Source organism: Haemaphysalis longicornis, unplaced genomic scaffold (genome assembly GCF_048455015.1).
Source record: "Haemaphysalis longicornis isolate Haplotype H1 unplaced genomic scaffold, Haemaphysalis longicornis Haplotype H1 scaffold_12, whole genome shotgun sequence".
In the NCBI taxonomy this organism is placed as follows: domain Eukaryota; kingdom Metazoa; phylum Arthropoda; class Arachnida; order Ixodida; family Ixodidae; genus Haemaphysalis; species Haemaphysalis longicornis.
Window position 1 is genome coordinate 73,259,784 of NW_027526225.1, and position 22,785 is coordinate 73,282,568.

General features: G+C 44.6%; 1 protein-coding gene across 2 annotated transcripts in view; it reads right to left on the reverse strand.

The window, feature by feature from the left end:
* The window catches only part of LOC144162813 (serine palmitoyltransferase 1-like), a 55,473-nt gene continuing 32,688 nt past the window's right edge, over nt 1–22,785 (reverse strand). The window contains exons 4-12 of one of the 2 annotated variants that reach the window (XM_077693479.1): nt 21,620–21,786; nt 18,086–18,218; nt 16,397–16,537; nt 15,649–15,835; nt 14,149–14,244; nt 12,262–12,358; nt 10,952–11,006; nt 6,976–7,090; nt 1–1,293 (exon numbers count right to left, since the gene is read on the reverse strand). In XM_077693479.1, the coding sequence (XP_077549605.1) occupies nt 1,120–1,293; nt 6,976–7,090; nt 10,952–11,006; nt 12,262–12,358; nt 14,149–14,244; nt 15,649–15,835; nt 16,397–16,537; nt 18,086–18,218; nt 21,620–21,786 (1,165 nt within the window). In that variant the 3' untranslated portion in view covers nt 1–1,119. The remainder of the gene's footprint in view (nt 1,294–6,975; nt 7,091–10,951; nt 11,007–12,261; nt 12,359–14,148; nt 14,245–15,648; nt 15,836–16,396; nt 16,538–18,085; nt 18,219–21,619; nt 21,787–22,785) is intronic. The other variant, XR_013320774.1, reaches the window with a different exon arrangement.

The window sequence follows — 22,785 nt, forward strand, 5'->3', positions numbered from 1 at the left end:
TTTTCACTATTGTTACAGACACTCAGAGAACAAAAACCATAGTTTGCAGAATCAAAAGTCAGTGCCTTTTCTCTGTCCTATCGTGAATAATGAAATTGTTTCTTAAGGCTAAAAGTTTTAAACCGGCCTGCCAATTTAATTCCACTTATTTTAGGATAGCCACAGCAGGAAATAAACAGATATTAACCAGACGACTGCAACAAAGCAGATAACAAAAAAATGGCTTTGCGCATTCACTATAGTTGTTATTGCACATAACAAGTTGCATGGCCACGAACAGAAATAGGGAATCCAGCCTCTAGCCGCGAAAGCTCTCATCCGAGTGGAATGCGTAAAAGACCATGTGCATGATTCTTCAGCGCGCATTATTGATCCTTTACTGGTGTACAAGAATCTGTAGTGCTTCAATACTACGCGCAGTAAATACTATGTAATCTGTAATCCTGTAATCCTGCCTCGTACGTCAGCTTTCTTTATAATTATTAACTATCAACAGAAATACCCCCACACAACTCCACATAGGACTTCATGGAAACACGCACCGTCACAGGAACATAGCGTTCTGTTCGCGTTGTACGCTGAAAGTGTAGACTCAGCGCATTTTGCCCCATTTTAATTTCACAACCACAAGTTTCTTGGACAACCTAAATCCGAAATGTGTCCTCTGTCTGTCCTTCGATTCAGCCAGCCGGCCAAAATATAACAGGATTTTGAAGCGAGGAGCTTGTATAGGCAAAACTTTTTCAAACAACTAACCTTGAAACATAATTCACGATTGCCAACACTGATCAGCAAAAAAATAAGATTCTTCGATGTTTCGACGAAGCCTGGGAAAGTCCCTGTACACGTCCTCACCACCGGCCAGTTCCCCAAGTCTAAGTCGGCCTCCAGTGTCAAACACAGCGTACAACAGGAGAGGCAAATGCATCCACAGTCCCTTGTTCCCAGAACTGAAGATAATGCTGTTCAGGTGACAAAACAGCAGTGAGAAAACCATAGCTTCCTAGAAACCTTGCAGTAAGAGGTAAAAACACAAGTCGGCAGTGTGGCTGCATCCATTCGACGGAGATTCCACCACATGGATCGGCCGGTAGGTGACACAAAGAAGTGAAAGTGAGGTCACACATCCCCAACCACAGCCTCTGTCACTCGCCGGATGACATCGCAAGCGTGCTTAATGTCCTCTCTGGTCAGAGAGGCCGATACGGCAATTCGTATGCTCGCATCTTTCGTGGTGTGCTCGCACTCGTCCAGGTACCGGGCCCGTGTTAGCGCTAGGCCAGCTTCCCATGCCTGCGTGCGAGAAAGAACATTTGGAACACAGTGAGAATCATAGTAACTGGATACACGCTTGTTGCAAAATCCTGCATACGCCCTATGTATCAAAAACCGGCCCGCTGATGGCTGGCTGCATTGTGGACAAACAGGGGCAAGAACGGGAAACCTGGCGAGCCTGCCATCTGTCGACAGAAAGTTGATGTAGTAGTTAAGTACGTGCAGCTGCTGCTTTAAGGTATAACAGCCAACCCGTGGAAACATAAGTAAACGTTACCTTATTAAATGTTTCACAACTTGAAAAGCAAGCCTTTTCTTGAATTGTGCCATTAAGTAAATGCTTAGCAAAGTTCAGTTTTTGTTCCCTAGGCGCCGTGCCGATACACTTGCCCAGAGCTTCAACCATGGAAGACAGAAAAGCTTCAGCAAAGCAGGGGTCCTTTCACGGCCTGGATTCTGAGGCGGAGTTCTGCAGCTGCTGGAGAACTTCAGGTAAAAAAATTCCCCGCATTTCCCCGAGGGGAAGAATGTGAAAGTGCGAATGCACGAGTTGAATTTGCGCGGTTCGGTAATGTTCGCGAAAGAGAGATCACACACACACACACACACAACTACAAAGAAATAAAGATGCATTTATTCACAGACACCTATTTGTGTTGTCGTTGTACTTGATTGCTAGAGCGGATCTCAGCTTTAAAATTTCGTGTCAGTACTCCTTTAAGCGGGTGCATTAGCCCTTCTCACGCCCGATTCCTGGCCAATCCCCCACGTGGGTATGTGCCATGTCAGCGGCCAGGCAGCGCGCGCCCATCTTTGAAATTTCGTGTCAGTACTCCTTTAAGCGGGTGCATTAGCCCTTCTCACGCCCGATTCCTGGCCAATCCCCCACGTGGGTATGTGCCATGTCAGCGGCCAGGCAGCGCGCGCCCATCTCCCCCCGTTGCTAAGGAAGACGAGGAGCGCGCGCACCCGCAGCTGTTGCTATGCGGACTACGGCGGCGGACGATTCAGGCTCGCTTAAGAAGTGCATTCGCACTTAAAAGGGGATGGAAGCTGACCTCTCAGCGGCAGCGAACAAAGCAAGATCACAGTGAAAATCGAACTAAACCAGATGACTGAGGTAATGTGTCGATGGGAGCTAGTTGGTGGAGGAAAGAAAACAGACAGGAAGGTGCCTGTCATTCCTCCTCCTGAGTTGCCTGGTGCTTAACCTGTTCCCGTGATAAAGCAGCGGAACTAAACCTTTGCATTAAGTCGGTCGTACCGCCCTTATTTTCCGTTAAAAGATACTGAACAATTCCATTTTTGCACATTTGTTTCACCCATGTAAAGACCGAACGAGTTCAAGGTTTCCCGTAACGGACAGGCCGTGTTTTCCCGTACAGGACTATGCGAGGCCGGACCAAAACGTCTGATGGCCGTATTTTGAGTGCGTCCTCCCTTCCATGTGTTTTCTCGACTAGGCATACCGAAATGCCTCCGCATGCGAAAATCGCTTTCAAGGATCTACTCTACTGGAGATCGGCCATACAAGCGTCGCGCTTGTAGAGCCGATGCTTCGCTGAGCAGTAGCGTGAGAATGCGCACTGTGTGCGCGTGTCGTGTTTATTTGCCGCTCTATGAGCCAATCAGAAGCAAATACAACAGTATCATGCTATAGTTAAGTTCCTCAACTTTCAATGAGCTGAATAATTGCAGCAATAAACTGGCATTATGATGCAGAATAAGGAGCGACCCTCCGGGAAGCACTAGTTGAACAACCGAATTAATGACACGGAACCTGAACGCCCAGGGCTTTGTACCAAGCACTTCGCGATGATAACATAGAATATTACATACAAATTCTGCAGCTAAAACTTACGCGTAAGATTTCAAGGTAGCGAAGCTGTGCGCTACCTTCACGGCCATAACGACGGTTCAGGTCGACTAATGCAGTTGATTTGCTTGTTGGCTGCGGCAACGACCTTTACTCCAAAATTGTTGCTATAAGTGTGAGCTTCCTCTGATTGATTGATTGATTCATTGATTGATTGAAGGATTTAACGCGCCGACGCAACGCAGGCGATGAGGTGCGCCGTAGTGGAGGGCTTCTGATAATTTTTGTCCCCCTGGGGATCTTTAACGTGCGTCGATATCTCGTACACACGGGCATTTTTGCTTTCCGCCTCCATCAGAAAAGCGACCGCTGCGGATGGGAATCAAACCCGCGACCTCGTGCTCAGCAGCGCAACGCCTTAGGCCCTGAGCCACCGCGGCGGGTTGTGAGCTTCCTTTATTTATTCGGAAGTGATAATCATTGAAAATCTCCTTGGAGAGACGTACGCTATGACGTGTCTTTCTCGTTCCGAGCAAGTGTTGCAAAATGTACGGCGATTTTGGATTTGCTATTTTTTCGCCAGTCATGGCCAATCGTTCTAAGTGGGTATTTATTTATTTATGTTATTATTTATTTAATTTTTTTATTTCTTTTACCATCAGGGCATACAGCCCTGCAGAGGGGAAGGGCTACAATGCTTAAGTCTGGTATGCTCGGCATTCTTGGCTAATCTCCCTAAGTGGGTATGCTCGAAATTTTCTGGATATTTTTAATAGCGGACACGAAAAACAACCATTTTCTAAATAACTTCGCAAACAGAGCCACGGCCACGCTGGAGCGGCGGCGTGAGCGCGCACACAGCGCGTGCCGCCGCTCCAGCCCGGCTGGGAACAGAAATACGAACAAATATGAACGCGACGCGACGGGCACAGAGCAGCGCCAGCTGTGATGTGACCACACGACACGCCCCCGTGCGTAAACATGAGTGGCAGCCGGCAGATGCGCGGGCAGTGGTGCCTCTAGAGCAGCGTTGCTGGGATGAGGCGCTGACTCGGCGGGGATTTTTCACTCCTCGCGAAATGTTTGCCGCCCGTCAAGCAACTTGCTTCCATCTCTTTTCGTAACTCACTCTTATCTAAGTTTCCGTGGATGACTGATACGGTAAGCAGGCCGGGACGAAGTTTCTAGCATTCGGTGGCTGCTGCAGACACGCCAAGTCACCGTACCGCATATCACTATACTCACATAAGAGCGATTTTTTTTCAGCGGAGGTGAAAGACCGGCGAGAAGCATTCCGACAAAAGGAAAGAATTCTCTGACATGGCGGGGATCACCTGTGTAACTTCGATAAATTGTTCACGATCCCAGCAGCGCCGGTCCTTAAAGACCACCGCGTGCACTTGCGTCGGCTGCTTCCCATGTTTAAGCAAGGAGGCGTGACGTGCGGTCATGTGATATGCGACGTGGGGACGAAGCGTATTGATTCCATTCCCCGTACGAATCCCCCTTAACATTACGCAGAACAGCATTTTTGGATGCCCTGAAAGGGTAGCACCATTTCACTGCTATCTTTTTGCGGACGAAAGGCAACGTAAAATGTCTAGATTTTAATGAGACAACAGATACAAATGCGAACGTTCGCAAGGTAGTATTTTACGTGTAGCTACATATTTGTCAAATTTTAGCGAGATTCAAGGCAGGTTTGATGACTTACGTGGTAGTTTCAGTTATTTAAGGCCTTCATACTAAGTGAGGTGGCGAAAGACATTATTAACGCGCCCATAGTGCAGGCATCATCTCACATCTAGCTAAATTCGTGCATCGCAACTAGCGGGGTGACAGTGTTAAACTGAGCTTCTTGGGCCTTACTTTACAAACAACAAAAATGTTTGTGTTACAGCTGCACTGTTAGTTATTGGGGCTTGTTTTCAAGTTTTAAAAATTCCCGGAACAGAGAGATTTGTTTGCAAAACAAAATGCCGCTTGCTAAGCTTCTTACCAACGCTCTGTGCAAAAGCAAGCAGATAGAAGCTGAACTCGAGAAGTTTCATATGTAGTCAAACGTCCCTCCTTAATTTTTCCGTGAGAAAAACGTAGCGGTTCACGAATAGCTGCGCCGAGCTGTAGACTGCACCGCGTGTTTGCCTTGATATTCAAATTTTGGGGAAGGTCAGAAAAAGCGGAAAAAAATGTGTGCTTTGCTTCTTTTTAGAAGTTCCGGTCGGTGTTCCAGTGGCAGCGCGAACAGAAAGCATGAAACGCGAAGAGCCAGTCGTTGGCGTCAAGTATGACGTGCCATTATAAGCTGCTTTGGCGTCGTGCTCCGTTTGCAAAGTGAGGCAGGTGTATTACACCTGCCTCACCGTTTTCCTCGCCATAACCGTTTAACAAATAACATAATAAAATGCATATCACGGCACATCAAGCAGTCTTGTCTAAAAATATTGAAGTATACCTGAAGAATATTGCAGTAAACAACGTGGAACGGGCGATTACCCATCCAGATATGAATAGTTTCTACAGCATGCCCGTTGTTAAGCACATTAGAGCAGAGCGTGTCCCACAACTGGCTGAATTTTGTTTATTTCTTCCATAATTCCTGGACAATCTCGTACATAAAGCAGTATGATTAGCATTTCGAAACCTAATCATACTGCTTTATGTACGAGATTGTCCAGGAATTATGGAAGAAATAAACAAAATTCAGCCATTTGTGGGACACGCTCTGCTCTAATGTGCTTAACAACGGGCATGCTGTAGAAACTATTCATCTTTTCCCGTGCTGGATGGGTAATCGCCCGTTCCACGTTTTTTACTGCAATATTCTTCAGGTATACTTCAATATTTTAAGACAGGACTGCTTGATATGCCGTGATATGCATTTTATTATGTTATTTGTTAAACGGTTATGTCGAGGAAAACGCGGTCGTGGGTGAGCTGATTGGTGCCGAGATTTAAAAAATGGGTTACATAAAAGTGAGACAAGAAAGAAAACAAGACAGGCACATGCTCGGATCTGTTTATTTCCAGCTCAAAATCTACATTCGCCAAAACTACATGAATATTGACAAGGATGCAGCGCTGTGTCCACAGCGTGGATACGTAAAGAATACTTGTTTTTCCGAAGAAACACAGAAACCTCTGTAGCACAGGCTGTTTGGCAAGCGTATAATACGCCTTCGTAAACTGAAAGGCACTAGGGTCACGACTCCTGTGCAGATATTTGGTATTGATGGTTTAGTATTTAGTAAAGCATGTATGGGCAGGCGTAGGGTACCGTCATCTCGTGTAGTTAACTTCTGTTGTTAAATAACAACAAGGCTACCATGAAGAAAACACCCTGTGACCTTCCCAAAAGGGCACATGAATGAACGCATCGGTAAGAAAATGCGAGCTATCTAAACAAAGTTAATCACGTGTTTCACGCTAAGCTATGACCATGGCGACGATGTTTTGAGGCACCAAAGGAACGAGTTATCCTGTTAGAGCCACAGATTATACATTCCTCGGTAAAATTCGTAGAGGGAACCATGCCACTGCTTGCTGCCAAGCAACCAGCCCTATTCCTATTTTTACAGTTGTCAGTGGTCGTTTTGCGTCGTGCGCAACAGGAACGAACAGTAGATGGAAAACGGCATCCACACTGGCAATGCTTCGGCAGTCTGCAGTGTTCCAGCTGTGTTCAACCTCAGTGCGAATAGGCTCAATTTCGCGTACGTTTGAAACCCCAGGCAGAAGTTTTGAGGTACGTTGTATCATCTGGTTTGTAGCATGGTGACGGCTGTTTAGTTTTCGGTACACTAGTACGTTGTTCAATTGTGTGTGGTCAATTTTGAAGCTCCCAGAAAAAAATGGAAAATCACGTGACTGACGCAGTACTACACCTTTTGAACGACTTCATCGAGAAGCTGCGCGCAGTCCTGCTTTGGTCGATCACCAGCGATGTAGAGGTGCTTCACAGGCGACACAGCGTTGCCGCCCAGCCGGAGCTGTGGAATCCTGTCAAAAGAAAGAATGGAGAGAAAAATTCATCTTTAGAACTAAGGACACTGATTGGTTGTAGGGTTTAACGCGCCTGCGCAACGCAGGCGATGAGGCGCGCCGCAGTGGAAGGCTCCGGATTAATTTTGAACGCCTGGGGATCTTTAAAGTGCACGGAAATCTCGTGCACACGGGCGTTTTTGCTTTTCGCCTTCATCAGAAAAGCGGCCGCCGCGGCCGGGAATCGAAACCGCTACCTCGTGCTCAGCAGCGCAATCTTTAGCCACTGAGCCACCGCGTCAAGTGCTAGTAGCACTTCACTGCTCCCACGTGCACCATTGGAGCCTATGCTAGTTTTTGCGGGTGTAAGGCAAAGCAAATTGTATACATTTTAATTAGACCACAGATACAAATGGCAACGCATAAGGAAGTATTTTACGAGGAGCCACATAACTGTCAAATTTTAGCGAGAGCAAAGGCAGGTTGAACACTTACGTGGTAGTTTCAGTTACTTAAGGCCTTCGTCCTAAGGGAGGTTTTGAAAGCAATTGCTTTCAAAAGATACTGAGCACATACTTTCAAAGGATACTGAGCAGATTTTGGGGCTTATTATAATTTTGTTTTATAAGATGATGTACTTCCTTATACAGCTTAAGAGAGGTTCTCGACCATGCTGGCCATAAAGATCCCTCGAAGCCAGAAATAGGCTGTGAAACCACCTACCCTTCTTCTGCAGTTTTGAGGTTGGTTGCTGCTCGGCCTTGTGACTAATACCACGATCATTCCGAAATTTTGCTGAGAAAGAATGTCGCGTTGTAAGTACACTGAAAAGCATGCAGGTTTAAGAGATGGGTAACCTGTTCATGCTAGCACGTGTGAGTTCCTCTACACTGTTCAATCTCGTTTAGCGCTAGTCCCACATGAGTTGAACAGCTCAATGCACCCTATTTCTGTGCTGTGCATCTGAAATTAAAGCTCAGACGTATTACAAAAAATCATAAAAATTCAGACCGTGGAAGGTAGAACGCGAAAAAGATGCATGAACAAAAATATCTCCGGAACCCCACCGGAGGCACAAGCGACCACCATTCTGAGCAGACCCCTCCGGCTGTAGAACTTCGGTGAGGCAATCACGGCGGATGAAAATTTTTGTTAGACAGAGATTTCACAAATTGCACTTTGATCCTTGCAGGACAAATTCGGAGGAATTTATAGATGAATTCTAGCATCTCGATGGATTATCGAAGGCGATGGATCAAGGAAATTGGCAAGGGCCAACCGAGGAACACCGGAGGGGAAAACATTGCTAATTTGCGCAGTCACAGATCGTTTAAAATCAGATGGTGCTACTTTTGACTGCAAAATCGGCTCTATACGCGCTGTAATTTGCAGTACCATTATCCCTGTAAGTAATCAGGATTCGAAGTTTTAAAAGGAAAATTGTGACGCTGCGACCAGCGCAGCCATTTTACAGGCCAGAGGACAGTGGCCTAAGAATAGCTGTAAATTTAGCTATAATAAGGTTTTATGTATATATTAACCTAGTTTTACGCTGTGAGAAAACAGCATATCTTGTAGAGTTTGAATGCGTTAATCAACTCAAAAGTATTCCAAATTGCATTTCCCCGTTGTAAACAAAAAGTTCCACTTAATATAATACTTATGCAAATACGTAAACATTAGTTTTTGTTTGAACTGAATATTATTTTGGCACATATGGATACTCGAAATAATTATATTTCAATTCACATATAACTAGAAACTCCGGATGTGTCCAGTTTTTTGAGTGGACATGCACATAACCCTTTTTGTTTGTTCATTTCCTCTACTGACGCCTTCTTCTGTACTCAGTATCCGGCTGTTTGCATGACGTTCATTGCTTTAGGAGCATTTCCCCCAAATTTTTTCTCCAAGCTTAATAAAATACGTCGATTGCTTTCGTTAGCATTGAGAATTTTCTACACTGGTGGTATTCTCGGATGAAAGCTAGAAATTGCTGCGCATTTACCACAAAGCATTGATGAACTGAGCGTTGTCGAAATTCTCAGCAACGTTGCTGGACTCGAAACAAATACAGAAGCACGACTGCATGGTTGACAGTCACATGACGACATGCACAGTGCACGAAAAGGTGCATGTCATGAATAAAACAAATGAGGTGCATCTGTTTACTAGTTGTTTTCAGGCATTCTTGAAACAAAGGTAAAAAGGTGTAGGGGAAAATTGGCAAAAGCATGCATTTATTTAAAGCTGGTCGTTTTCATCGTGTTATATTGCACAAAAAAAGACTCGGAAACGTTGCAGTATCCAGGTCAACGCTTTCAAGGTATGCGCATTTTATGGCGAATTCTGCTGAAATGACCCTGCTGATCGGTTCCACGGTTCAGTGCCACATTGAGATTCAGTACAGCTTTACCACGGCTGTCAACATATTAGTGCTCTCTTAATTTATTTTTTTGTTTTTAAGCGCTCTGTATGCACAATATTGTTTAGAGAGAGGTTTTCTGGATGTGGATTGTTTTTAGATGGTGCCTGTGGCACATTTCAAGGACGCTTCTCAGAGGAGGACCTAGTAATTTCACAGTGTATAATTGGTATAAGCAATCCCACTGCTTTTTCCTTGAGAAGAAATGAAATGTGCGCTTTTTGTACGAATAACACCCTCATGTGCAACTGTGAATGTATTTTGCGGGATGAGGCTACAGTGCAACGAGCTCCATTTTATTTCATACAGAAAGAGCGCGTTTTGGTAACACTTTTCATGCCTTTATCATCAAATGGCACTCACAAGCAATTCCTAGAAGTAAATATGAGGCTGACCACAGCTGACCTTACACGGAACAGCTGGTCCTTGCCTGGCCGTGGCCTCATATAAGCTGTTGGTAATTAAGTTCTCGTAGGCTTCCATCCGAACAGAAAAGGTGTTTACACCTAACGTATTGATACGATTTAATTTTAGATATCTTTCTAGATGATTGCCCAGATATTGTCTACTTTGTGTAATATCAACTTTCCACGAGACTCTTGCTTCACCGAGAGCCATACTTCCTGACGAAGAACACGTTTGTGAATTGCAAACGTATGAAAAGAAACCAGTTGTATCATGTTGTTATTACTCCAGGTAAAACTGAACATATCGTGTTATATCAAGTTTTAGGCGAAAACAGGGGGCTAAACGTTTACACTAAGCCCTTACTGCAATAAACACAGCTGAAGCGAGCCAACATCTCCGCTTTTCTGTAATGGAGAATTAACAAAACTAGAGAAAGATTCAACCATTGAATTTGGTCTGGCGCATGCATCCAGCAGTGGGGAACGCAGACTAGGTAGAAAAAATGTAGAAAAAATCTAGGTAGAAAGAAGGGAAAGAACGAAAAGTAACGACAAAAAAGAGCAGGAAGGAAGAATAGGGCCCACATCCACTGGCCACAGACCGGTGGCTCTGCGCATGGTCAACGCTACTTGGCATTGCCTAGCGACTGCGTCGAACCCTTCCCTTTGTTGCTGCCTCCTCATTCGTCCAATCAGAAGATTTCAGAGCTTTAGATACATGGTATTTTCAGGAAAACGACATGTCGTGATCTTGTTTTAAAGAATCTCGGTCACGACAATCGTGTAGTTCTGCGCTGATGGACCTCATGGCGTCACCGAAAGTAAGGCGGGTGACGCTACTCTACCTGTTTTGCTTACGTGCAGAAACTATCCACAAAACACTAGCCATAAACAACTTCTCTACAACAATCTCGCGACAGCTAGGTTACACCTTTGAGCAGGCCATGGCACGGCCACGTACCGAGTTCTACAGTGTACCCGAGTGGTGCGTGAAGTGTAGAAGCGAATTCAATGATGCGGACTGCACAATATGCAATAACAACTTACCTTTGCAGCTTTTCGTGAATTGCGACGCAGTTTCTTCTCAGCCGGGTAAGTAGCTCTATTAGCGAAAAACAGGAAAATGACCGCAATATGTTTACTGAGAAAAGGTGACACGGGCCGAGAATACTTCAAGAGTGTCCAGGCCGAAATCCTGTGCTTCAGATCAACTCCACCACAGCGCACAAAATACCATACACTAAACCTTCGGTATAACAGGACCATGTTAGTGGAACACTCGCTTTACACGAAAATTTTTGCGGTACTTGCGGCAGCGCAAAAATAACAAATTATCACCGCCTTTAAGAAACAACCGTTTCTAATAAAGTCAGCGTTTAATACAACTATATCAGGTTAATTTATCATGTTGTCTCGACTGCTGGTGTACCATCATTCTCAGCATCATCCCTGCTATCGCAAGCAAAATGTCCTAAAAATTGATGTCTTTTATACGATGCTCTTCCAATCAAACCGAGCACACCCCTATTTCAAGCATGAAATAATTCTAGAAAGATGGTTTTGTTACAAGAACGGAAATAAGGTACACGGCTGTGAATGTGTACCAAAACCTTAAACATCCTTGCACCTCAGGAGTCAAGCACAGAAGCTAGAAAATGCATTTTAATAAAAAAAGTAACAGAGGAACCCAGTTTTTAACATGAAAATGATCAACAAGAAATTTATTGCACTGATCGTTGAGAGAACGAAATTCTGTTGCTTAGAAGCACTCTGTATCTAACGCCACTATTTTGTAATACAAACTTGTAAAAAACTTGAGTATGCACTGGCACCACTAGTATCAAAGTAACCTAAATATTTGCTTACTTGTCTTCTTAATTTTTTCTTCGGCTTATCAGCGCAGTCAAGTTGCAGTTTTATTCCATTTTTTTGTTTTTCACATTGAATCGCCATCTACACTCAAATTAAGTATTAACACAAATGGCCGAGCGAAAGAAGTCGGCGGTCCATGTTTGGTGGAGTCTCCGTGGAGCATTTGTAATGAGTCGCAACCAAGGGCGCTTCACAGGAGACATGTACGCGTCGGAAATTCCTATGCCACAAAATGAATTCCTTCGTTTCACCCAAATCTACATTTTCTGTTTTCTTTCCTATCATGGAACCCTCTTAGAGGTTAAGCTGCAGTCACCACACGGCAATTCACCAATCTTTCAAAACTCACACCTCAGAATCTCCAGGAATCATTCACAGACGAATCAGAGCATGCATACTGGCAGGGTCTGTACATTTTCGCCTAAAAACGTCCCATTTCTGTAAAATGCTTCAGGCGTTAGGTGAGCAATAATTGTCATAATTACCAGGGTGAGAGGACAGGTAGTCGATGGCCTGCAGGGAGACGGATGCCTGTAGTGGCGGAAGTGATGTCGAGAAGTAGTAGCCCTGGCCGGCTAGTTGCTGCAGGTGAAAATTCAAACACCGCCCCCCACCCCAAAAAAAAAAACTAGAGTCAACACTCACTGCCAATACGTCGATGTGCTAATTTCAAAAAAAGGACTGCACAGTGACTGGGTATGCGCATTCAATGTTGCGAAAAAGGCAAGTATGTAGATGCAGACATATTGTTGAGGTTATACAAACAAACTTTAAGGTTATTCTTATCTTAAATTGGAGCAATGCATTCATAACAAAAAACAACTGACGTGATATAGGGCATAGCGCGGGATTTACTCCTACCAGCTTAGCAAAAATAATCCCTAGGTAAGGGTAAACAGGGTAAAAAGGAGTAATCACTCCAACACAATTTTAATGTGTGATTGTCGTGGCGCCCCAACATTGCAAATGCTTTCAAGCGCACCAAAATCAAAATCACCATGTTAAGTAGCCAATGAGCTGGCATAGGTGAAACACGCATAGTCAAGTACTGATACCTAGCATTAACACTCTCACCAATGACCTTTGCTTTAATCCTATAGATAAGTATACAAAATAGGCTTTATGAAGTCTTTTTCTAAACTTAACATACAAGAAAAAAATTATGGGACCATCTTATTCAGGTTCGTTCTATATGCGGAAGCCAGCAAGATTTGATATGTCTGCGTGTTCCAACATCATCATCACCAGCCTATCTGCGCCCACTGTAGGGCAAGGGCCTCTCCCATAGATCTCCAATTATCCCGGTCATGTGCTAACTCGATCAATTTACCCCTGAAAACATCTTGGTCTCATCTAGCTATCAAACTTTCTGTCACGCCCTGCCCCGCTTGCCTTATCTAGGGATCAACTCTGCTACCCGTAATGACCAACGGTTATCTTGCCTTCGCATTACATTCCCTGCCCACTCCCATTCCTTCTTCTTAATTTCTACGAATATGACCGTAACAGGCGTTTTTTTCTGACCCACTCCGTTCTCTTCTTGTCCCTTAATGTCACACCTATCATCTTTCGTTCCATTGCCTGCTGAGTCATTCTGAATTTAAGCTTTAATCAGGCGTCAATAATCATGCCCAATTGATTCTGGCTTGGTATATTTAACTTGTGTGCATGAGACGCCACATGAATTCCTTGTTTACAGCATTTATCCAATGCATTTCTGCCGTACATTCTCTACGTAGATATGTAACCCTTACTTGCTTTCGGTGTACGGTCAGATGCCAGAGAACGCACAGAGATATCTCGTTGGCGGAAAGTCTAGTGCTCCCACACTAACTTATTGACTGTTTGATTGATTAAACTTATTTACTGAATGAAACGGTTGAATTGACTAGCCGTTTAAAAGCGTTGTTCAATATACACCCGCGAGCATTGGTCACTTTGTGGTTGGGCCCCTGCGCTGAGATTCAAAGTACGTGCACAGATTTCTTGGAGTCAATCATACTAGTGCTCGGAACCTAAAAAATCTGCATTACAAATAGGCATTCATCTTCAAAGAATCACTGAAGCACTAAAACATCACCGAGGCGCATTAAGAAAGGAACCTAGACTGTAATAAAACAACCGCTTCATACCCTTGAAATGTCCCGTGTCAGTATTTTATGTTGAAATTTATCATCTGTGCTCTCCTGCAGTGTGAATAAAATATACTTTGATTAAACTTTATTTCTGGTGGGTCTGGTAAGCAATGAATCACAAGATGTAACAACCTTACTTATGCCTCGTCAGCTTCAATACTTCCTTTCTGAATATGAAAGCAGGAAAATAGGAATACAGGCAGGTTTTCCTCCTCCCTCATTCAAGCTTTCACACACCTGGTGGTGCACCACAAACCTGGTGCCACAGCAGAAGCCACCGAAGGAGCCCACCGCATGCTCCAAAGTGGCGCACATAAGGTCGATCTCATTGCTCTGTCATTGGGGAAAACGCGCAAAAAGCAACACAAGAGCTGAGAAACAACACGTATATGTGGTACACGAATAATGCTGCAACCTAAAAGCATATTGCATTCAAACTGCAAGTGAATAAATGGACAAATGAAGCGATAAAAAAGAGTATATACTCAAACTGCAAGGTAATCTAACATGAAGTGACAGAAGTGACAGATATAGATTGAATAAAAAACTAGATAAGAGAGATAGATCGAAAGATACTGAGCTAAAATTCAATTTGTGGTTGTAATTACTAGTGTTGTGGTACCGGTCGTTTTACACGACTACTTGTGGTATTCTAAGTGCCACTGACACTTTTGTGCTTGCGGTGGCGTTGGTATTGGGCTTCCAGGAGAAGTGTATGCAGTTAGGATGGCATCCAGATCACGTCTTAGGATAAAGTCATGGACCTAAATTTTTGGTGGCTGAGGCCGTATAAATTATGACTAAGACTATGCAAAGGACACTAAAAAGATATCTAATAATAAGGCTAGTCACTGCAAGTGGCGAAAATACGCAAACGTCTCAGGAATGGCTTGTATATTTCGGTTTGTAGGCTGCAAGCCTTAGGTCAAAATTCTAAGCCTTTCTTTACCCCTTTCTGAATTAAATTCTCATGTGACGGAGAGGATGAACTGTGAATAAAACTACTTCCTTGCTTATGCGCACAAAACAGCAAGCCACACGCATCATGAGCTTGCATAAAATGTTTTGTTAGAATTTTATACTTTAAGCTAAATTCCGACTTAAAACTTAAACATTGCATAGAGGAACCGCAAAGGAAGCATGCGATAGAGTCTTTAAGTCCTCGAAGAAAAAAAAAACCGCTTATGAATATATTAAAAGCAAAAGAATTTAGCAAGACAAGTAAAACAATCGATTGGAGGGATTAGTCTTGCGAAAACTAAGTCAACAGTTATCGCAAGAACGCATTACTATTTTGTCATGTAATGAAAAGAATTCAAAAAAGTATATCCTTTAACAACTGTCTTCAGCGCCATGTGTTTTCATCACACATATGATATTTGCCTGGCTTGCAAGGAAATTTTTTAGTGCACCCAGATTTTCGTGCATAGTCTTCCTCAAAAGTTAACACTCAAAAATAATTCTAATAACTAGGTCACCTCTCAAGTGAGACTCGGAAGAATGCCGGTGAAATTACCTTTCTTACTGCCGTAATATAATTCGGTCACACATAAATGTAAACATTTGCCTCGAACTATTCGTGGCCTCGAAATTTTTGAACGGCCCAGAAAGTTTGACAGACTGCACATATGCACCTTACATAGTTACTCAACCTCAATTACAGTGGGCGCTACGACATCGCCTTCGAATGAAATCACGGCTCGATGCGCGACGAGGCCATTCCTTCGGAATACTCACGGGTACGTCAAAGTGTTCCCTGATGCCCCGGCCTGTGTGCCCCAGCACAGCAAAGGAGCACGTCTCGTCGATGAACAGCCGCAGCTTGAACTTCCTGCGCAGCTTCACCAGCTTGGGAAGTGGGCAGATGTCTCCCCGGCTGGCATAGATGCCCTCCACGACGAGGAAGCGCCGAGTTACGCGAGCCCTGTGCGAGCGATATTGAAACACCTTTACTGTGCAAACAATTTCTGACGTATAACTGGGCTGCGGCGAGAAATTGCAGCTATCTTGTATGCAGTAACTGTACGCCAGACATATCTGACCGTAACGTACAAATTTAACACCGTGCATCCGCAAAAGATTGAGCAATTGGCGATTTCAGGAAATGGAATCGCTAAAGGATTGATAGACCAGCACTCAGTAAATAACTGAAACAAATGCACACAGACTCACACAAAGAAATATTTAGTGAAAATATTTATCTGAAGCACCATGCTCAGCAAAAGCTGAAATACTAATTCGTACAGGAACACTAGTTTCTGCAGTTTGGTCCAGAGCTGTACAAAACTTTGCGGAGAGGTACGTTTCTAGTTACCCAACTGAGAAACAATAATTTCGGAATTGACTGTTCAGACAAACTTCGCGGCTTTCCTATAGAATTTTGCATTGATCCCTGATGGTGTATAATCGATACACAAGACGTTGACTTCGGATTCCCCAAGTTTTATTAAAAGCGGACTCTTCGTTAATCCGTTCATGTTCTCACTTCTTGGGATTGATGAAGTCGCGGTCTTGCTGCGCCAGCAGTAGCCGCTCCAAGTCTTCAACGTCGTTGTGACGAAAGTAGTACACGGTGCTCTGTGAAGCTAGCAGGCCCGACTGGATGGAATAGTTGACGTCTTCGTCCCTGAAATGGCAGAAAGGTAAACGTGGCCCGTTCAATTAGAAAGTACGGTAAACTGCTCAGGGGTCACCTGTGATATGACCGCATTGGTAAGGCAAACAGACGTACCAGGCAGTCGGCATGTTAAGGCTGCCTGTTTTTATTCAATTCACGCAACGACAATACTTATAAACGTATTTGGGTCTACAGGTATCATGAGAAGGGCTCTTCGCATGCAGTAATTACACAGCACGCTATGTCTTAACGCACTGCCTCAAAATATACTGTAACTGTTCGGTAATTCTACTCTTAGCAAGGCACGTAGTTGAAGAGTCACCCATTGCGATAAAGATTATACTCATTTTAGTGATGTAATGAGCCTAATTTCATGCTTCCCATGTCATGGGGTTGCTATGTGCTCTCTGCAAGACAGTAATCAAAATCTGTTGCAGGGCCCGCACATGGTTCCATTTAAACAATGGCAGGGATGCTAGAAGCATCAGCGCATATTTGGATGGTGACACTTCTTCCCTACGATAAAGCAAAAAATCTCTAGTTGATAGTGAATAATGGCTACGACTTAATTTGGGGTAGAGAAGCAATCGACCAGATTTAGGGGTAATCCCCAAGGTGAAGTAAGTTTCTGCGAAAAAAGTTTGGCATCCACCTCAATGCAGCCGTACTACTACAAAGGAAAGCTATAGAGCTTCCCAGAGATTTCGCACTTGAAAAAAAATTTATCCTGGTCCAAGATTGGAACCAGAGACTACCGCTTAACCGGAGCAGTCGTTCTACCAACTGAGCGTAACAGGATACTAGCCATTTGTAGCGCAAGGGCGAATTGATCAACAACTCGGAGAGATGGAGAGATGGTTGAAATTCACGCATCTCTAAGAAGTGAAGCCTGACGAATGGGCGAAGAACTGGGGATTGCTCTTTCAGAGAATCACCCGTGAGAGTTCTTACTGCTGCTAAAAAGATTTTCAATCTAGTCCAATTCAATATAATCCAGTTCAATTCATTTCAATTAGTCCAATTCAATGAAATTAAAAAAAAATCGAATTAGATTCAATCGAGTCCAATCCAATTCAATGCTTCTGGCGCATGCGCAACACGGCTCTCCAGGAGCTCTTTATTTCTCTATCTACTTTCTCTCTCTCTCTCTCTCTCTCTCTCTAACCTCTTGTGAACCTTCTATTTTGTTCTTGTTAACCTTTGGTGAACATTTTGTTCACAGATGTTTCAATTTACAAGGTGCTGTGGTATGATCATGGACGCCGGACACCGAACAAGCCTCCGCCTGAAGATGCTTCGCCCGTAAAAATTCAGAAACACGACCCCTTACACGTGTTAATGGTGTCACAGGCAGTATACCTATATAGTGCAAGCAGGGAACTTAAGTTGTTTAAGGCCAAGTTAAGGGATTACTGAGTAACAGTTTGAAAAATTGCTATAACGTTGCACCGAAATTATATATTCCAGAGAAGCTTTATAATTCCCCGGATTTGAGCCGCCCACCGAAGGCATATTGCACGCACAGTACTATAACGGTTATTATAGTACGCCACTCACGCAAAGATGATGTCGCCCAGCTTGGCGTAGGAAGGGATGGCACTCGCGATGGTGGAGAAACCGAACGAGTAGAGACACGTGTCTTCCACGCCCATGAAATCGGCAATTCGTCTTTCCAACGCCAGGTGGACGTCTGCAGAGACAACCATGCACACGCTGACACACTCGCTTGGGTCTGCACCCTAGGTGCCACTTCAAGTTTGAGAATGACGGCGAATTGAAGGATTGAAATCGCAGTTGAACTTTCCTTGAGAAAGCTTCCGAGTGCACATAAAGACAAGACGGAACGGTCAAGCAAAGCAAGTAGGCATAGGAACCATTCAGTCTTAGCAGTGTTAAAGCGCAGTAGGATATATAGAGCTGTGCTTGTGGGGTTGGGTCCGGAGGGGGTCATTTCAAAATGAAAACATCTCTGGTGTCCCCAGGACGTTTCATGGTGCGAGTACCGCCTCTGGTGTGGTGGTATCTTGCTTGTTCATGGTTTGTTTGCTTGTGCATACCATGAATAAGCAAGCATACTATGGCGCAAACCAAGGTGCGTATACAATACACCTTGCTTGTGAATGTATGAATGTGGGACTGTTCGTTACTTTAACTGCAAAACTAGAGCTCCATTTCTTTGTCTTTTAGTCCAGTTGTTACTGCAGTGTTCCTCAATGGGTTTCACCTTGCTTGTGCCGGCTTGCACCGTGCTTGTTGTTTCACCTACTGTGATTTTATATTTTTTTTCGTTTTGTAATGATGATGTTACGTCTAACCAATTGCACCTCATTTTTTTCGATTAAATTTTTGCTGAAGCATGAACTGGTGCATAAGCCCCACGACACATTGGTACTTACGCAGCCGTTCCTACTTGTGGCCTTGTGGCTGCTTTCCGTAATACTTTCTCTGCCCCACACTGCACTGGCGTGTTGGCAAAGTAACAAGAACATGCATATTCTTCATTCAATTAGTGATAGATTTTGGTCATCAAAAATATACAATTTTTCAGCGTGGAGGCGGCACGCTCTCGCAAGAGACCTTTCCCTGTACACTCGCAGCCCACAACTGCCACCTTGTAGGAAGCACGCCCTCTTTTCCTCGTGCTCTCATTCTCGTACGATTTAGGCATTTGAGAATTATAATGGTGTACACATTGTACACCACACCCACCCATTCACCCACCTGCGCACATGCACGCACAGGCGCAACCAATATTATGTGCTGCCAGTTTCACGAGAACAAAACGTTGATTCACCTACGTTTGTGCTGTGCCGAGAAATACCAGGCCATCTTCTGCAAGCTCAGTCTGTTAAAATCCACCTTCTGTTCGCTGTAGCAAGCGTGGATTTTTTTTTTCGCGCACAAAATTTTAGTTCTTATATATGACTTGTATCTTATATATGACTTATATATGCGCTTACCGCTTTTGAAAAAAAGCGGCGGGACAACAATTTCAGGATCGTTTGCTATTAACACAAACAGCTGTTGTGCTACCGGCCAGAGAGTGCAGGCGCATGTCGTTCACCAAGGCGACATTTCTTTTCGATGTAGTACAAGCACGACGCTTCGCTTTGAAAACTAGAGCTCCCGCTGTTTTCTTGAGCGACTACTGCGCCTAGAGGATATGGAGTCGTGAGTCCTGAATCTGGCAGGCCGAGTTGAAGCCCAAGGGAGTCAAAAATTTCCTCAAAGTCCCGAAATGTCTTCGGAAAAAAACCTCTTAGCTGATCTGTAAGCATCCTTTTAGTGCGAGGCTGTTTAATCTTGAGATTGGCCCACTGCAGTTAGCAAAAAATACCAAGAAAGAAACTTCTCGCCTGTAAAGGATGCACCACGCCAGATAGTATATCATCACAGCGAACCTCTCTTGCTCGATCGCTCAAGTCTGAGCACAACGGTCATAGGCGACACCCCTTAGTATACCATTTGTAAGGTGATCGTCTTTCTTGAACTATCAAAACGCAAAAAATTGGCGTAGCTTGCCGTAGTGCAAGGTAGGACAAACAGGCGAGCTCAGGGACTTCCTAGCTTCTTCCTTCCTGCCATCCGCTGAAAGTGTGGGACCCCACCCGTACCGCCTTTAAAATACGGCTAAACCTGGTCTCACCCCTCATTCCTTATTCCAGTAAAGGAAGAACATGGCAAAACCCAAGAAAACTTAGCAAAGCCTGGCAAAACATAGCAAAACATAGCAAAACCGGAAGAACCTAGGTCGATGCAGGGCTCTACTGTTTCTTCAGCCCTGTGCCACTAGGGTAAGCTGCTCTAATTTTCGGAACTAATGATGGTTTTGTATTCTTTAAGTCGGTGTAAATTCGCGGTGCAACCTGTCAGCTTGTTTAGTTAACAATAGGCATTCCCCTGGAAGAGCCGGGTAGTGGAGGTGCGCGTCTCTGTCGTGCTGTTGTTGCAGCCAGCACCTACTGTTTTATTTTGTCACAAGAGTTAGCCATGCTTCCTGGAAAGCACGCACCACAATTTACTAGTGCACTGAGCACACAGTTTTTATCCACCTTTGGCCATTTCCCTACGTGGTAATTAGACATAAGTTACTACCGAGGTTACTTTAGGGTTGATTGATTGATTGTGGGGTTTAACGCGCCGACGGAACGCAGGCGATGATGTGCGCCGGAGTGGAGCGCTCAGGATTGATTTCTACCCCCTGGGGATCTTTAACGTGCGCTGAAACCTCGCACTCACGGGCGTTTTTGCTTTTCGCCTTCATCAGAAATGCGGCCGCCGCGGCCGGGAATCGAGCCCAGCAGCGCAATGCATTAGCCACTGGGCCACCGCAGCGGATTACTTTAGGATTCGAGACCATGTGTGTTTTCTTCGCAAGGTTTGTTGTGGGCCCATATAACTTCTTTGTGGGCGCGCCGTACATGTCCTTCGTGCCTACTGCAGTTTTCTTGTCCGCATCACACCGTTGGTCTGTGTTTATTCAGCTGCGTTTCTGCCTTTCTTTGCAGATTGTAGTTGATGCGGATTCTGCAAACAATGATGAGTGACTGTTGCTCCTCCTATACTGCGTTTTACTTCGTTAAGGTTATGAATAGTGCGGTAATTATTTGATTTCTGAATTTGCAAGCGAGTTGCGGCAGAATGGTGGTGTTTCCGCTGCGGACTTGGTGGGTTTTAATTTTGATCGCGAGTTCTAACAATACCACTTAAGTTCGTTGTTTGATAAATGTATCCCTGCAAGCATGCACGGAAACATAAAATAGGTTTGGCTCGGTTCAAGGCATTTAATACCTCATCTGAATTGGCACAAATACAAATATTTTTTTGTGGGTTATGAACTAGTCTTAAGCGAAATTTGTTGCTCACGCACAAACGTCCTTAAAAAATAACCAAAATCACAAAGCATTACCAAACTAACAAAAGTAACTCTACAACGACAAAGTCGTAGTCGATATGGACATCAAGTTAGCAGTCCCCCCACTGTCATGCTTGTGTCGCTTTAAGATTAAGGACTGACTAATTGGATGGCTCTTTTATTAGCTGAACGATCGCGGGTTGTCCCGATGCCCAATATTGTGGTGATCCACTCACCAATAGTGCCGAAGAATTGGGGAGGGCCGCAGGATCCGACACCGTATCGTCGGAGGCCTCCGATAGCTGCCTTCTCGGCACTTTCGAGCTCAGCCATGCCCAAGTAGTTCTGGCTGGCCAGGTTGAGGCAGGAGCGTCCGTCCACCACCACCTGTTTACCCACCTTGCTGCGGTGCACAAATTGTACAGAAAACGAAACCTTGCGGCATTATATCACCGTCAAATTGTAAACATGTTATAGTATACCTCGGGGTACCGATTAGGAATATTTCAGGGTGTCGAATCGGAACCGAACAAAACGAAAAACCGGAAACGAACCGGTATTTTTGCCGGAACTGAACCCGAACCCGAACCTTAATTTTAGAGCACGCTGAACCCGAACCGGAAGCGGAACCGAACTTGAGCCGAAAAAGAACTAACGGTTCCCGGTTTACCACGAAACGGCTCGGTTATCCACAAGTCAACGCTATTCGGAGTTTTTGTTTTTCAGGCACCATCCACTTTACAACTTCTCACGATCTTTCCCCGACAGACCAATTAAAACATTATCAGCGCTCCCGTCCTCCTCGCAAGGGCAAAAGTTAAGGTATGCGCACCAATGTTGCAGGAGTATGCCACCGCTGGTAGCGCAAGCAGACTGTAAGGCTGCGCAAAGAAAATGTCACACTCTAGGCACCCTGCAGGTGATATGAAGCATCCACTTTGTCGCGTCCCTGGCCGCGACTGTGTATAATGACGATCGAGCCGGTAGACTGCTGCACTGGGCAAAGGCGAAGGCCAACCCTGGAGATTTGCATACTTGTTGCATTTCATTCTTTTAATTGCAAAGGTCGGACACCTGGAGAGTGTAAATACTCGAGAAGTGTGAGGTCAAACGCTGCTCAGTTGGTGAGCCATTGGCTACTGACCACAAGGATACCGGTTAGATCACCCCATCCGGCTGTCGTTTTCTGATGTAAATGAGAAACGCAAGCTGTCATGCGTGCACGTAAAGATCCCCAGGTGGTCTAAATTGTTCTGCCGGCCTTCAATATACGGTGGGCCTCGTACAACAGCACTAGCTTCTGGGAGCTAAACCCGAAAATTATAATTCACAAGTGTGTTTCCACGGGCCCAGCGCTTCGTTTTAAATTAATCCGTGCCAAGTTCCACACAAATAACATGCT